This window comes from Sarcophilus harrisii, chromosome 4 (genome assembly GCF_902635505.1).
Source record: "Sarcophilus harrisii chromosome 4, mSarHar1.11, whole genome shotgun sequence".
Classification (NCBI taxonomy): domain Eukaryota; kingdom Metazoa; phylum Chordata; class Mammalia; order Dasyuromorphia; family Dasyuridae; genus Sarcophilus; species Sarcophilus harrisii.
Window position 1 is genome coordinate 95,570,611 of NC_045429.1, and position 17,689 is coordinate 95,588,299.

Here is a 17,689-nt window from a genome sequence, read left to right on the forward strand (position 1 = left end):
AGAGAGAGAGAGAGAGAGAAGAATAGGAAGTATTGAAAGCGCTTTAAAATGTCCTTTGCTTTCAGTTCAGAGTTTCTCCCTGGGCAGTGCTGGAGGGAGAGGGGCAAGGCCCTTGTCAGGCAGGGCCCCAGCTTCTCTGGCTCTAGTCCCAGCAGACGGCTGTCCACGGGAGGATTTTCCGGATGTCTGGTATACACTCCCTCGGGGGGCTGGAAAGAGGAGTGGAAACTTTCCTTCCCGAAGGGAAACTTTCCACCAGTTCTAAGCTCTGTAGTAGAACAACAGAGGTTCAGGCTCCTGGGCCCCTTGCTGCCTGTAACAGGAGCTGGGGCAGAACCTGGAGCTTCCTGGGAGAGCTAATGAGCCTCTGGAAGAACTGGAGCTGTCACTGTAGCCAGGTTGGATTTCCTTCTTGTTGGAGGAATGGTTACTTAACACCTAGGGCGTGACTTTCCCAGTTTCAGAAGGAGTCCATTATACTCCCTTGTGTTTCATTCATACATTTGGACTTCAAAGGATTGCTGAGCCCATAGCCAGGGGGTGAGTAGAATAGGGGGAAACATGGAAGGGGAAGGGAGAAAAATGAATGGGGAAGCACTCGGCGATACCTTTTGCCTGAACCTCCTAGACTTCCCAACACAAAAAGAACTTTGGTTATCTCTAAGTGGGATGTTGGTAGATGTATCAGAAGATGAGACCAGGACATCGGAATAATGGAAAATTCTTCCCTACCCCCAAACAGCTCCTTCTTAGGAAGAAATGGATGTATATGAGGGGTGTGGGAGGGTGGGGGGAGTGCTGCTTCAAACGGGAAGGTCTGGATGCTCTACTGCAGGAAAGAGACATAAGACTCAGCCAGAGAGACAAAGATAAAACCTTGCAACTTTCTGCACAGATGGCCAGGGGCCCTGCCATAAATAATCCACAGGAGCAGCTATTGATGTTTGAAAGTCCCTTTTCTTAAATTCTCAAACACATGATATAGTTGGTTTGGCAGTGGATTTACCTTCCTACTCCTATTTTACATGGGTTGATAATATTTTTCAGAATAACCCTACCCCTCAATTTGTGTTGGGTCTTCAGAGTTGGAAGGAAGCTTTGAAGCTATGGAGTCCAGCTTCCCACTTACTGCAGAGGTCTCCTCCAAGCCCCCTGATAGATAGCCGTCCAGTCTTTCATGGAGACTTTTGATAACTTTTCAAACTAGCATTTTAAATTTTCTGATAGCTTGATTGTTAGAAAATTCTTCCTTAGCTTAGACTGAGGTCTAGCCCTTCAGCACTACCAACCACCAGTCTTGGTTTTCTGCTCTGAAACAACAGAGGAAAACTCTGTCCTTCTTCCACCCAGCAACTCTTCCAATATTTTTAGACAGTGGACCCTGCCCCAAGTCCTCTCTTCTCCAGGTTAAACATCTAGCTCCTTCAGCCATCCCCTACTTGAACATGGTTTTGAATCCCCTCATCATTCTGATCCCTCTCCTTTACATACGCTCCAGTTTGTCAGAGTTCCTTATAAAATGGGGTACTCGGAGCCAAATACTCCAGATGTGATCTGACCGACACAAGAGTCCAGACACTTCCATTATTAAAGGCAGACTTTATTCTCCCAAGGGCACTCTTGCAAGTCACTTCCGATATAATTTCCCTGGACAACTTGATGAGTTGCAGAGCACTGAACCTTTGTTAGGATTCTGTGAGCATCTTCCTAAGCATGCTGTAGAGTTGTTCAGGGCTTCACTGAGCATAAGGACTAACTTGGATCAGTCCCATTCTTCCCAACTAAAGGCATCTTGATGGATTTGCAGTCAGGAAGCTTGAATTCAAATCTTGCCTCAAATGCTTACATGTTGCATGCCATTGGATGTCAGTCAACCACTCTCTTGACCATAGTTTTCTCATCTGTGAAATGGAGATAATAACAACACCTACTTTATTTTTAAAATGTATTTATATATTTAAAACTCAAATGCAAAATAAGCAAAAATAAAATAGAAAAAGAAAGACAGGAAAAGAAAAAACAAAAACAACAAAAAATTTGTTATGTACCCAGCAGAATATTGGGAAGGATTCAAACGATGTAACAATAAATTTCCATTTCAAGAACACATATATAATCATAGAATACATTGTATTCATAACTGTTTTTCTTTCCTTGTAATGTTTTCTTTTATTCTCTGTTGTGTACTTTTTACTTTATTCTTTTTTCCCCTTTCCTCCCCCCATCCTCCCCAAGCATGCTGCATTTCAACATGAATATATTTATGTATACATACATACATACATACACACAGATACTATATATATATATATATATATATATATACACACATACATAGCCTCACATATACACAAAGTCTCATACATACAATACACGCATATGTATATATATTTATATATACACACTTGCATATATACATACACTCATACATCTAAAAATATTGTGACATATAATATAGATTTCTTTCTTGATTGAATCTTTTTAGTTTGACTTTGTCTGAGATCAATGATTACTACTCCTACTGTTTTTCCTAATAAATTCTACAATATCATTGCTATTATATTTGTATATATCTCTTATTTCCTATCCCTGCTAACTCTTCTACTTTACTTTTACTTGCTCTTACTCCCTCCCTTATCTTCTCTTCTCACTTTTCCCTCCCTCTTTATCTCATTGCTATCAATATACATACCTTAACTGAATCCTTCTGTATTCCACCATATTTAACACCTACTTCATAGAGCAGCTGTAAGAATAAAATGAGATAACTGTTGTAAAATATTTTGTAAACTTAAAAATATTATCAAGGGTGTCCCAAAAATCTTGCTTCTTTAATAACTTTAAACTTCATTTAGGCTTTTGGGAAGATCTTGTGTAAATGCTAGCAATTATTATTATCATGATTTTTAATCAGCAGTAGTATTGTGGAAAGTGAGGCTAAAGTGGATAGAGTCATCAGGATGTCCTAACTACACAGTCTTGCTTGTAAAAAACAAACTTAAATGTGACTCTGAAGTCACTTATCCTCTTAGCTTCTGGACAACTTTAAGATTGTAAAAGATTATAGATTTTAATCTGTAGATTAAATACAGATTTGATTTGCCAGAGAAATCCTAGGTCTCGTCAACAATAAGAAGAACAGAAATTGTGCAAAGCACTGTGGTAGAGTACAAATACACACAAAAGTTAAATAAAATATAATGTGCACAATAAATTAAAATATTACAAAAAATAAATGAAATTATAGTTTTTGCTTCAGGGAGTTTATATTCTCCTATTGATATATAATATGACCCCAAGTAATTTATAAATATAAAAATTTTGACCTCAAGTAATTTCAAGAGGAAACAAGAACTAGCAACCAGGAATGAGGTTGGAAGTGAATGTTGAGTAAAATAAAGATCCTAATTAGGAAGTGGTACCTCAGCTGAGCTCTGACAGAAACTAGGATTCTCGAAGGCAGACATAAGGACAAAGGGAACTCGAACCCCTGGGACCACTTATATAAAGGCATCAAGGTAAGAAATGGAAATAGTATGTTTCTAGAACAGCAACTAGACCCTTTTTATTGGAATGCAGAAAATCCTACGAGAAGTGAGATGAACTAAGAATAAACTAACATGTAAGAGCTGGATAGTAGAATCCTTTGAATATCAGACTGAAAAAGTTTGTGTTTCATTCTTGACGCAATCAGGGGCCACTGAAGGTTTGTGAGAAGGAAAGTAACCTCATCAAATCTGTTTTAGAAATATTATTTCTGCAGCAGTGTGGAGAATGAAATGGAGAAGGGAGACAAGTTAGGGGACTACTGCAGTGATCCAGGAGATATGTGAGGGGTAGAAAAGAGAGACAAAAGTGAAAGGTTTGAAGAAGAATCATTTGAAGAACTGAATTAAGGACTATTTGGAGATATTGTCAGGCAAATGCTAAGGGATGAATAAAACTGGGCTTAACACTTAATTTGAAACTCACTAGAAAAAACCCATGAAGGAAATGATTTAATTAATTAAGAGATATTGATATGCCCCAAAATAGAAATGAGTGAAGGCAGTGGGATGGGGGATATTGAGGAAAGAGGTGTTGGATGGAGAAGACTTTAGAGAGGCAAGTAGGGTTAGAAATAACAGGATATGAAAGGGAAGAAGGTAAAAGGTTCAACTAATGCTAGGGCCTAGCACTCTTAATATACTTCTTCCCTTTCTAACCTAGATGACCTTGACCTGGATGAGTTCCAGCTAGAGATGGAAGACTCCAAGTCACACTCAAGCATCCAATGCAGTCCTAGCCCAGGTGAGACAAGAAACTTGACATTATAGAAGGAGAAGGGGATGAAAGGAAATGGTGTGTTCTTAATGTGCAATTGTTACATGTAAACATGTTGTATGTAAATGTATAATATGTAATTATTGTATAGTATGTATATATTATGTATATATAATATGAATATATATAATATGCAGGGACTATTTTTGCTTTCTTTATCCCTAGGGCATAACTTACCTGGCAGTATTATAAACATTTAATAGATGCTTGATGATTGAATGATTGACCTTAATCAGTTTTACTTTCCTGGGCAAGTATTTTGCTCCACTCAGGCCTTTATTTTCTTATGTAAATATAAAAAATTTATATGTTCAAACATGTATTTCCTTCCTTCCTTTCTTCCTTCCTATTTATCTATCCATCTATCATCTAGCTATACCTCTTCTATGCATCTCCTAGAAAAACACTATAAAGGCTAAGTACTCCATTTTCATCAGATTGTACCTTGAACGATGATAGAGTTTACAATGGCTCTTTTGGATTAACAAATCATGGGTTCCTCATCCAAGGTGAGCAGAGATTATGCTTTGGGAGGAGTCCTAATTTCATTGATCTCTTGACTTTTTTTTTTTTCATAATTACAATCTCAAATTTAAGACTCTCCTTTGGGAAGAGATGGATTGTCAACCACAGAATCATATAATAGAATATTCTCGATCAGTCATATATATATTGAGAATTTACTATGTGCCAGGCTCTGTAGCTGGGGTAGCAAAGGAAGGCAAAAATAGCTCCTGTGCTTAGGAGGTGTACATTTTATGGAGGATTAACAAGTAAATAATTAGATACATTCAAAATATGTGCAAAGAAGATGGAAGGAAATCTGAAGGCAGCTTGGGCGATCAGGAAAAGATCTTGAAGAAAGTGGCTAAAGCAAGAAACTTTGTCAGTTTTTACTAATAAAGAATCATGAAATTTTAAGAAATTTTTAAGATGGTTTTAAAATGTCATCAAGACCATTCCCTCACGCCCATGACATTTAAACCATCCTGGAGAGGTTTCAGTTAACTCCCTTTTTAAAACTCTCCAGAGAAGAGTCTACACCATCTCTGGGTAACACATAATATATCTTAGTAAATTTAGTATAAATAACTGCCGAGTCCAAATCCCCTCTTTGGAGAAATGAGAAGACAAGTCTGCAGGAAGGTTACCACAGTAATAAATGGCAGTCCCTTCTCCTCCTTCAATCTGCATCTTCAATCTCCTTAAATTTAACTAAAATAATTCCTCCGGCAATTAAAACCCATTTCCCCCATTTACTTAGGATGCTTAAGTAAAGAAAAGGTCCCGTCCGCGGGAATAGATACCGGTGACCCGCCTCAGCTAAGCACATCTTGTCTGGCGCCAGGGCCGCTGGAGAGTCAGGGGACTCTCCTCCATTTCTTTCACCTTCATTTTCCTCTTCTCCACCCGCCCTGCCTCCCACACCTGCTCTCGCTCCCTCCTTCCGCTCAGGGACCTGCTTCCCCTTGCCGGCCTCCCCGGGCCCTCTCCCCCTGTGGCCATGTCCGGACTCCCCCACACACCTGCCGGGAGAAGCTTCTGTCCGAGGCTGTAGAGCACAGCCTCTGAGTTTTGGCTGCACGTCGTTTTCTAGGACCGGTGTGGGACCAGTACCTGTATCCTACGGAGGAGGAAAAAGCAGCCGTTCTTTCTGGCTCTGGGGCAATTGAAGGTTTCACACGCCTTAGGCATATAGTGGGTGCTTAATAAACGCTCGTGGGCAGGTGGCCGCACCAGAGCGGGCTCGGGGCTGGGAGCTGACCGCCTGATTCTCTCCGCAGGCCCCTTCAAGCCCTGTGAACACCTGCTGGAGAGCTGGGGGATCCGCCTGGCCGTGTGGGCCATCGTCCTGCTCTCCGTGCTGTGCAACGGGCTGGTCCTGCTGGCCATCTTCGCCGGCGGGCCTGCCCCGCTGTCCCCTGTCAAGTTGGTGGTGGGAGCCATCGCCGGGGCCAACACGCTCACGGGCATTTCCTGCGGCCTGCTGGCCTGCGTGGACACGCTGACGTTCGGCCGCTTCGCCCAGTACGGGGCCCGCTGGGAGACGGGCCTGGGCTGCCGCGCCACGGGCTTCCTGGCGGTCTTCGCGTCCGAGGCCTCCGTGCTGCTGCTTACCCTGGCCGCAGTGCAGTGCAGCATCTCCATCTCCTGCGCGCGCGCCTACGGGAAGTCCCCCTCGCTGGGCAGCGTGCGAGCCGGCGCCCTGGGCTGTGTGGTCCTGGCGGGGCTGGCGGCGGCGCTGCCCCTGGTCTCGGTGGGGGAGTACGGCGCCTCCCCGCTTTGCCTGCCCTACACCCCTCCCGAGGGCCGTCCGGCGGCCCTGGGCTTCTCCGTGGCTTTGGTCATGATGAACTCCCTGTGCTTCCTCGTCATCACGGGGGCCTATATCAAACTCTACTGTGACCTGCCCAGGGGGGACTATTTTGATGCCGTGTGGGACTGCGCCATGGTGCGCCACGTGGCCTGGCTCATCTTTGCCGACGGGCTCCTGTACTGCCCCGTGGCCTTCCTCAGTTTTGCCTCCATGCTCGGCCTCTTCCCGGTCACCCCAGAGGCCGTCAAGTCTGTCCTGCTTGTGGTGCTGCCCCTGCCCGCCTGCCTCAACCCTCTACTCTACCTGCTCTTCAACCCCCACTTCAGGGAGGACCTCCGGCGCCTGCGCCCGCAGGCAGGGGTGCCGGGGCCTTTGGCCTACGGAGCTCCAGACGAGCTGGAGAAGAGCTCCTGTGACTCCACGCAGGCCCTGGTGGCCTTCTCTGATGTGGATCTTGTCTTGGAAGCCCCGGGGGTGGGCCACCCCCCAGTGCTGGAAGCGTATGGTTTCCCGTCGGTGACCCTGGTCTCCTGTCAGCAGCCCGGCGTCCCCAGGCTAGAGGGGGACCATTTCCTAGGGCCCGAGAGTGGCCGTCTGGGCGGGCCTCAGGTCCACCCCACTGATGGAGAACTACTGCTGGGGGCGGAGCGGGGCACGCCGGCGGGGGGCTTCCGGCCTTCCCTCCCAGCTTTTGCCTCCCACTTATAACTGCCCCATCCTCTCACTTTTCTCTCCCCGACTTATTCCTGCCCCCACTGCCTCTCCATGTACAATTGCTGCTTATTAAATAAATAAATAAAACCAACCACAAGCGAGTTGTGTGATCTCTATCTCAGCTTGAGTGATCTCCTCCTTTCCAAGGCTCATCAGGGCCACTGGCTCTCCTCTTGTCCAAGCTGGGGAGAAGAATCCTGGAGATGGGGCAATTTGGCTGCTGGAAAAAAATGAGGGTAGGATGAATGGATGAAAAAGTCAGAGATTAGGGAGGAGGCCAAAGGAGCTCTTACATCCTACACCTAGGAGGACCTGATAGGATCCATAGGGTCCCATGATATGAGCCAGTCCAGGAATTCTCTTCTTTGAGTCAGGGACCCCTTAGAAACCTACTGAGCCTTATCCAGAAGAATGTGTTTAAATACATAAGATAAAATACATAGAATTACAAAGGAATATTGAAATCAATTTATAATTTTTTCCCACCCAAGGAAATGGATTCCCTAATAATCTAACCATGGACCAGATTATGAACGCTGGTTGCCATTGCTACAACTTTTCCATACTCACTGTGACTTTGAATCTGTTCCAGTTAGGAAAACAAATGCAGGAGGTATGGAAGAGAGAGAGCTTGCAGAGTTTCTGGAATTCAGGATTGCAATACTGTCCACCTCTGAGGGGTCACACCCTGAGACCATGTTACTGGGTGCTAAGGCTCATGTGATTCCTACATAGACAGGGACATTTCCCAGGGATGGTGGCTGTCTAGTCTACTTTGATCCTAATGCCTGTCCATGTTCCATGGTTCTATCTATGATACTTGCAACTACTCTCCCAGCAAACACAGTCTGTCTTAAGAAAACTACTATAGACAGATCATTTTTAAATTCCCTCTCTGGATGCACCAGTCAGTGAATCTCCTTGATTCTAGGTTGGATTTTGGCTTATTCATAAAGAGACCATTGTGGTAAAGCAGAAAAAGCATGTATGAATTAAGGTGCATGAAGATGGGCCAGAGCTAGATTCAAATCTCATTTCTGACAATTACCAGTTGTATAACTATGGACAAAGCACCTAATCTCTCTGAGCCTTATTTTGTTCATTTGTAAATTAGAGATAATACCAACAGCACTTACCTCATTGGTTTAATGTGAAGATCAAATGAAATCAGATATGTGAAATACACTGTAAACCTTAAATTCCTTTATAATTCCCACCTATCATCACTACCATCATCATCCTCATTGTTATCATCACAACAATGCTTCTTGCTATGACCTCATTTCTATTCCTTTTTTCTATTTGTGCAACTTGGGGATGGGATAAAGATAGAAGAGGCAAAGTCTAGATCATGGACTAACTGTTCTTGAAAGTGGTGGAAAGTGATTCAAATCTTTTCTGCCTGGACAGCTCTCCTTAAACTAATTTTATTTTTATCTAGGCTAGGAAAAAATCCATTCTTTTTCATCTGTCTTCCCCCTCCTTAAACCACTCAGTTTTAAATTCTACCCAACTGTCAGGTTATAAATATTTGGACTTTTCTGTATAATAAAATATTCCTACAGTCTCATGCACCATTCTGGCTTCTTTCTACTTCTTTAGGGCATCTGGGGATTAAGTTGGAGTTGTGGATTAAGAAGTGAATTGGCACTACCAGAAAGAAAGAACTAGGTGGTTGTGAATGTTCTGAACTTTTAAGTTCTTAGAAAAGGTCTGTAGGGTAGAAGAGACAGACCCCAAGTTGGAGTACAATAGTGTAGACTGACTTCTTTCCTTCTTCCCTGATTTGATTTGATTCAATTTAATTCAATTCATAAAATCACAGAATCTCAGGAGTTGGAAAGGGTATTAGAGGTCATTTTAGTCCATCCTCCTTACCCAATGAATATCCAATGAACAGCCTGTTTAAACACTTTAATTAGTGGGAACCTTTAAACTGCTGAAGCAGTTCATTCCAATTTAACTTAATTCATTTAATAAGCTAATAGAATGTTAGGGTTGTAAGAGACTCTGGAGATCAGCAGGTTCAAACTCTCCATTTTAGATTAAGAAAGAAATGCTTTTAAGTAGTAATAATAATAGCAACTAGTATTTATATACCACTTTGCAAAATGCTTTAATGATAATAATAATAGACATTTATAAAGCACTTACTATATGCCAGGCACTCTGCTAAGTGCTTTATAAGTATCTCATTTGATCCTTACAACAATCTTATGAAGTAGATGCTATTATCCTCATTTTATGGCTGGGGAAACTGACACAGATGGGCTGAGTAACTTTTAGCTCAGGGTCACATAGCCAGTCAGTGTCTATTATCTTCATTTTACAGCTGGGGAAACTGACACAGACAGGAGCTAAGTAACTTGTTCGGGGTTACATAGCTGATCAGTGTCTATTATCTTCATCTTACAGCTGGGGAAACTGATGCAGATAGGGGTTAAGTAACTTGCTCAGGGACACATAGCCTATCTATTATCTTCATCTTACAGCTGGGGAAACTGATGCAGAGAGAAACTAAGTAACTTGCTCAGGGTCACATAGTCTATTATCTTCATTTTACAGCTGGGGAAACTGACACAGACAGGAGCTAAGTAACTTGTTCGGGGTTACATAGCTGATCAGTGTCTATTATCTTCATCTTACAGCTGGGGAAACTGATGCAGATAGGGGTTAAGTAACTTGCTCAGGGACACATAGCCTATCTATTATCTTCATCTTACAGCTGGGGAAACTGATGCAGAGAGAAACTAAGTAATTTGCTCAGGGTCACATAGTCTATTATCTTCATTTTACAGCTGGGGAAACTGACACAGACGGGCTAAGTAATTTGCTCAGTGTCACATAGTGTCTATTATCTTCATTTTACAGCTGGGAAAACTGATGCAGACAGGGGCTAAGTAATTTGTTCGGGGTTACATAGCTGGTCAGTGTCTATTATCTTCATCTTACAGTTGGGGAAACTGATGCACACAGGGGCTAAGTAACTTGCTCAGGATCACATAGCTTGTAAATGTCTGTGGTTGCATTTGAATTCAAACCTTCCTGAGTCCAGGCTCAGTGTTCTATCCACTGTGAGCCCCCTAGCTGTCAATTCATGCAGGAAGTGTGATTTAATTAATCAATTATTAGAAGTATCTTGTATGTCTTATCTTTTCAGGCTCTAACAAAAAGAATAGAAAAGACACAGCAAACTATCTGGATCAAGCTGATACATTGGTAGAATAGGTAATCACTTATACATCAAATTTGAGGGTCCATGAAAAGGTTCCCCTTTCGCTGAAAACAAACAAAGCTCTATTATGAATTTTTCATAATGCATCAAATTCTACTCTTGGAGGAAAGTCACTTTCTTTGGTGTTCCTGGTACAAAGCGCTCCATTGCCTCCTGCTGGCCTTCACACTGGCTGTCCTCCATGCCTAGAATGCACTTCCTCTTCATTCCAGCCTCTTCTTCGAGACTTGGGTCTAAAACTGCCTTCCTGATGCCTTTTCTATTCCTCCTAGATGCTAGTGCCCTCCCTTTAAATCTCTTTATAACCATATTGCATGTACTTATGCATACATGTACATGTATGATATATGTGTTTGGGACGTGTAAATACAAAGGTAGCTATCTCACACAAGAGATGAATGGATATCTAGTTTGGGATCTGGCCCACTACTCTGTAAGGGAGATGGTAATTTCCCTGTTTGTGGAAAGGAAGCAGAAAGAGAGCCATGACTGGGAGCTACTTTCTTTACTTAATCTTCTCCTAAAAGGGTACTCAGCTAGAATTAGATCTAAGGGTATAATACTTTGGGGAGTCCAGGATCAACACCACTGATGCTCTTAAGAGGAGAGTAGCACTTAGCTTGCACTTCCTGGCTAAGCTAATTACACAAAAGACCATCCCAGATGACTAATACAGCTTTTTTGGATAAAATAAGCAGTAAAAGAAAATGGGGAACATCAAAGAATATACGAGAGTTAATGGGCTATATCCTGGAATGAGATGAGCTTTTTGGCTCAAAACAGGAGAGAGGAGATTTCACTGAGGGGGAACCATATTCTCGGCAGCATATCTAGGGTTTCAAGGCTGAGAATCAAAGGACATGTTGAGGTCTGGCTCCCTATAGATCTGTTGCTACTCAAAGTCTGACTTTGCTTTTCCCCTCCAACTTTGAAATTTTCCAACAATTTCTGAATAAGGAATTCCTTCCTTCCCCACCCCACTTCCAAAGGTCTAGTCTCAACACTCTCTCAGCCAATCAAGACCCTTCTCCTTACATAGGTGTGACCCAGAACAAGGTTGTCCTCCAGGGTACCATTCTGAGTGGGCAGAGGGGATAGGTATATGTCCTAAATGTTTACCTAATGGATCAATTCTCCTTTTAAAATGAAAATCTCCCTAAGAAGTTAACTTCTTCAAGTTATTGTTGTCTATATGTTATCTATGTGATGTAACATTAATGTTCTTCTGTGAATGAGTTTATCAGATTCTGATCTTCAAGAACTGGAATTTTGATTGGAGGGCACAGAAAAATCAGAGATGCTTTTGGAACTTGGAGACGACAATGGAGTGGGGAGACAGGAAAGTTATGAAATGTGTTAGGTAGCATAAGAGCATCTGATGGACTCTAGGAGGACCTTGAAAACAAACTCCATTTACTTTCTTTCTTATCCTGCTGTTGGGGAGAAGATAGACATGTGAAACAATTAGAAGGCGCTACTTCTAAGTCTTTGTGTGAAGGAGATAAAGAGTGAATAGGAGACTAGGTGACTTTTAATTAATCAAAAATAAAAATGGCTGGCTAGCATTTGTATTTAAAGTTTGCAAAGGGCTTCACAAATATATTATCATTTTATCCTTACAACAACCCAGGGAAGCAGATGCTATGATTATCCCCATTTTATAGACAAAGAAACTAGACAGAGGTCAAGTGAGATAGTAGATAAACATCTGAGGCTAGCTTCAAACTGAGGTGTTGAGTCCATAGATTTACCCAACTTTACCAGGTAGGTAAGCCTTTAAAAAAGTAAAATAAAATTTAAAAAACAAAACAAAACAAAACCTCCAGCACGGCCAAAGAGGAATGGCAAAAATATCCTACTTCATTCTGGTATTAAAAAAATTTTTTTTGACTCAATGCAATTGTTATTGTTCTTGGGAATGAATGGGAAAATGTTTTTTTAATATGCTAAATGCACAGGATTTAAAATGGATGCTTTGTATATTTTTAAATTATTATACATATATAATGTGATAAAATTAAATTTTAATTTTAAAAAGTAGCCAGTCACTTAGTTCTGGGTTACTATCACCATCCTAAGCAAGCATCTATTGTCTAGGAAGTCTCTCTTCTCAGAAACATTACTATTTTTGCCTTCTGCCCAATGCCAGATGAACAAACCCCACCTGTCTTCTGACAGTATTTGGGGATGTCCTTCACCATGCGATCCAGGGTCTACCTTCTCCTCACAGACTGACATTAAACAGCACGCCAAAGGTCACACAGCACACCAAATAATTGGTCGTGCTAAGATTCAAATTACAATATTAAAGTTAAGAGGGAAATCGTTTCCCTCCTGTCCCATCTTGTGGTGAGGGTTTAAGCTTCTTAAGCCCAGACCTCAGGTTAAAAGTTGAGATAATATTCAACAAGGGTGGGGAATAGACTAAGATCAGAGTAAATGTTAAAAGGTACCAGTCAGGACAGGGAGAAAATTCACCTAGTAGTAAGTGGCCTTTCTATGCTGCCTGGAAAAGCTGCCAAGCCAGCCCAGGCTTGCCTGGAGACAGAGCCAGCCCAACCTATGAGCCCATCCCAGACAACATACACTATAGAGAAGAAGGGTAAGAAAAAAAAGTGGACCTAATATCTAGGATTATGGAATTAGAGCTGGAAGTAACTTTAAAAATCATGTGCTCCAACTCTTACTTTACAGAAAAGGAAACCGAGACTCAGAAAGTAGTGAGCAGCCAAGCTGAGATTTGAATTCACTTTTCATGTGACTGAATATTGCCAAATTAATATTATTAAAACAGGGATCCAACTTTGATGCTTTTAATTCTTCCTAATTTTTTAAAGAATAAAATACAGATGTTGTTTTCTTGCTTTTTTTCTCTCATTTTTCCCTTTTTAATCTGATTTTTCTTGAGCAGTATGATAAATGTGTAAATATGTATAGAAGAATTGCATGAGTTTAATACATATTGGATTACTTGTTTCTAGGGGACAGGATAGGGAGATGGGATATAGAAAATTTTGGAACACAAGGTTTTGCAAGGATAAATGTTGAAACTATCTTTGCATGTATTTTGAAAATAAAAAGGTATTATTAAAAGAATAAGATACAGAATCTTCACCCTGGCATTTAAAGCACTTGACAATCTGCCTGCCATCTACCTTTCCTGAATTCTCCATTCCATTTGGATTAGCCTGCTGTTTATTTCCATCCCACGATCTTTTGTCTCTCAATTCTATTTGCACAGGTCTTGCCCTTTTTGTGGATTGTATGTACGGTAGCCAAACTTCCCAAACTTCCTTCAAAGCCTAAGTCCCTGATACTATCTTCTGCTTGCCTCCATTCCCTGCTTTCTCCCTTTTGAAATTACCATTGCCTAAGGGAACATAAACTCCTTAAGAGCTGAGACTGACTGGTTCTTTTTGAATACTTGGAAACACAATGTCCTGTGCATTTTGTAGTTCAGAAATTTCAGCTGTGTAAAACTCTTCATGACCCCATTTGGGGTTTTCTTAGTAAAGATACTGGAATGGTTTGCCTTTTTCTTCTATAACTTATTTTACAGAGGAGAAATCAGAACAATAGGGTAAAGTAATTTGCCCAGGATCACATTAGTAAATATCTGAGGTCAGATTTGAACCCAGGAAGATGAATCTGCTTGACTCCATCCTGGTGCTCTATTCACTGCGCCATCTAGTTGCTTCTACCTTATGCATACAAGAGCTTAATGAAATTTACTGAACTGAACTTAATTAAATTTACATCCTAGTCCTATCAATTATTAGTTAGTTTCAAATAAATTGCCAACATGTCAAAAAGCTTCTTTGGACCTCAGTTTTCTCATCTGTAGAATGGGTTTAAAATAAATTTATCATCTCCTTAGGTGGGGCCATGATGAAGAAAGTTCACAGAATCATAGATTTAGACCTGAAAGGCTCCTCAGAGGTTATTTTATAGAGAAAGAAACTGAAATCCCACAGGTAGTAAGCAAACCAGAATTCAAGCCCAGGTCCTCTGATTCTAGCTCTTTTTGACTTCTGTAAAGCATTATGGATGAAAAAATGTGAGACAGATCAACTATCCAGAGTCCAAGCAAGAGCTCAGGAAAGGAGGAAACTAGAGACCCTTCTATTAGGAATTATGGGAGCTTGGTGTGGTGCATCAAAAGGCTTATTTAGGCTTCTGATCCAAGAGGAGTAATAATAATGAAGTTCCAGGGAGAGTAGCCCATTTGGATTACTCTGTCTCTTTCCCATTCCCTATCTCCTTCCTCATATTTATGCTTTTATGCTGGAGTTCCTCATGTCTACAATGGACTCTCCTCTGTTCCAATATGCTAGTCATATTCATCTTGTCATCTTCATTGAAGATGAAGTCTTCTCCTGACTCTTTACTCCTCCATAAAGACTTCTCTGTCCGCTTGAGTTGTCCTATCACTCTCTGGGAATCTCTAGTAAATGAGAAGTGATAAATCTTGGTAGTCAGGAGAGAAGGAGGTTTTATATAATTCTTCACTCACATCAAAGGATCCCATGATCCAGCCCTGGGTTTGCAGGATTACTGACATATAGTGGTTTTTCTTGGGGGAACTAATCGCTCTTCTCTGAGCAAGACGTGGTTTTGAGACCCTCTTTCATGCTTTGTACTCCTTAATTTCAGCTGTAAACCATTGTCACCATTCATTTTTTCCACTCCTGCTCACTTCTATGGAAAGGAGCTGGGGAAAATGTTGAAACCCTGCTGACTGCAGATTTATATAATCTCTCCTTCTACTCCTCCCTAATTGATTCTCTATTTTAATCTAAACCTCTTCCTTCCTCAAGCCTCCCACAGCTCTCTAATCCCCCAACCTCTTAGCTGAGGACCTTCACCTTTGTTTTTTACTAAGAAAAGCAAGACTATTTGACAGGAGAATCTTCTCATTTCATAACATCATCCCAGACTTCCTTTGATCCAGTCTCTGATGAAGAGCTAGTCCTTCTCCTTGAAAAGATCAATCCTTCTAATGTACCTTGATTTCATTCCTCACATCCTCTCCAGTAGATTACTTCCACTATCATACTTACTTTAATATTCAACAACTTGCAGCCTGCTGATTCCTTCTTTTCTGTCTACATCTACATCCACATCCTAAAACAAAACAAAACAAAACAAAAAAAACACTAGATTCCAGTATGCTCATCAGCTATCATCTTATATAGCTCTTCTCTCCTCTGCTAACTTCTATCTATAGTTAGCAGCTCTATTTCTTCTTTTATTAAATCTAAAGACTGAGATTTGTCTTTTGACTTTATCATTCAACTAAAACCACTCTCTTAAAATTTACCAGTCCTCTCTTAATTGACAAATATTTGCCTCAGTTTCCTCATCTGTAAAATGAGCTGGAGAAGGAAATGGCAAATCATTGGCAGTGTCTCTGCCAAGAAAACTCAATGGAGTCACAAAAAGTTGGATATGATTGAAACAACTGAACAACACAATGAATAGGCAACTTCTACTTCTTGTAAGAGAGTGTTCCATTGGGAGAGAAGCAAGGCACTGATAATGATATAAAAATAGGAAAAAGTTAATAAAACACTTAAAAAGAAAAAAAAAGAAAAACTCCCCTCCCATGGGATCTCCTAATCAAAATAATTTAGTCCAAAACTTAGATAACCCTTAAAGTTCAGCTGAGATACTCCACTCCATCCCAGGACTTACAAGGGGTTTGGGGCTTCTGGCGAGAGAATAGAACCCAGCTTGCCAGAGGGCTGGGGAGATTCTCGGTGTGTGATGTTTCCAAGCCCCAAGGAGAGTATGTTTTCATTCTGGTTTCTCTCAGGCTTCACCAAGAATCTTACTAGCAATGCCATCCTGGACTGGACTTTAAAAACTGTCGATTACATCCTAGCCCTAGTGGTGACCAGGTCCTCCAAGCCTCCCCACAATCCCTTCCTCTCCCCACCTCCCTCAGGCTTCCCCAAGCCAAACAAGCCAACCTGGAAGGGGGAGGGAGCATGCTGATGGAAAAATACACACTAAGACTGGAAAAGGAGTTTTATTTGTGTGTGTTGAATTCTCTCAGAAGCTGAAGGATAAATAGCCAGTGCCCAGCCTTAGCTCAGTGACTGCCCACAAGGTGGGTGGTAAAGTCTGTTCTTATTTAGCTAGTTTGGGGGAATGAAGGGGGAAGGAATGAAGGGGGTGGGGCAGCTAGAGAGGGTAGCTTAGAATCCACAGTGTTTATAAGATCAGTCATGGATGTCATCTTTCCTCTTTAATTAGTGGCTTCAGAGACGAGAAACTTTTCCCTAGGCTAGGAAACCCTCAGTTTACAGTTTAAGGGTAGTAGAACCAATTGACTACTGGGGAGGGAGTTTAAGCAATTTTCTGGAGCCTTCCTATGGTTATTCCCTCCCTTACTCTATCTCTCATTCCCACCCCAGGTATGAGAACTAGGAGGTGCCTTCATTATTAGAGACTAGAAAAGGTCCCCTGAGAGGTGCTGGATGGACAGCTCCAGGCTTCGTTTGGAAGGTTTGTCTCAGGGCAGGAATGGAAGGTATAGTAGGGCTTGGAGAGGTTAACCCTTACTTTCCTCACTTTCCTACCTTTATTCCAATCCACTCCTCTGGCCAAAAACGGAAGGGCAAGGAAATAAGCCCCTATTATTTTTTTTGTTTTAGAATAAATTTTAATGTTAATTTTTGCTTTTATATCATTCACTTTTCCACTCCTCCCTCCCAGTTATCCTTTGTAACAAGAGGGAAAAAAATCAACCAAATTAACCAATACATTGAAAAAGCATGATATTATGTGCCCTTCCCAAGCAGATGTGTACTCTCTCTTCTTCTGTACTTTTATTTTGTCAAAGTGTGTGTGTGTGTGTGTGTGTTCTTATTCCTTTGAGACATTAAACTAATTGGCTCAGTTGGTAAGTGTTGGAAAAATTGAGTTCAGTCCAGCATCTCTTACTAGCTGTTAACCCTAGATGAATCACTTAACTTGGTACCTTGGTTTCTAAATCTGTAAAATAAAAATACTACTTATCTCCAAAGGTTATTGCGAAGATCAAATGATATATTTGAAAAGTACTTTGCAAATCCTCTATTATTAATCATCTAAAC

The 17,689-nt window shown here is 41.3% G+C and overlaps 1 protein-coding gene and 1 long non-coding RNA gene across 2 annotated transcripts in view; one reads left to right on the forward strand and one right to left on the reverse strand.

Annotated features, from left to right (window-relative positions):
* Positions 1-7,441, forward strand: part of LGR6 (leucine rich repeat containing G protein-coupled receptor 6) — a 153,504-nt gene extending 146,063 nt beyond the window's left edge. Inside the window, exons 17-18 of the mRNA XM_031937137.1 lie at positions 4,210-4,290; positions 6,108-7,441. Of these exons, the coding sequence (XP_031792997.1) occupies positions 4,210-4,290; positions 6,108-7,348 (1,322 nt within the window). The 3' untranslated portion in view covers positions 7,349-7,441. The remainder of the gene's footprint in view (positions 1-4,209; positions 4,291-6,107) is intronic.
* LOC116419084 lies at positions 15-6,111 on the reverse strand. The gene is made up of 3 exons (XR_004229326.1): positions 5,850-6,111; positions 2,693-2,746; positions 15-1,901 (listed from the first exon to the last, which is right to left on the reverse strand). It is a non-coding gene; the product is annotated as an uncharacterized LOC116419084 (long non-coding RNA).
* Positions 7,442-17,689: the final 10,248 nt, after the last annotated feature.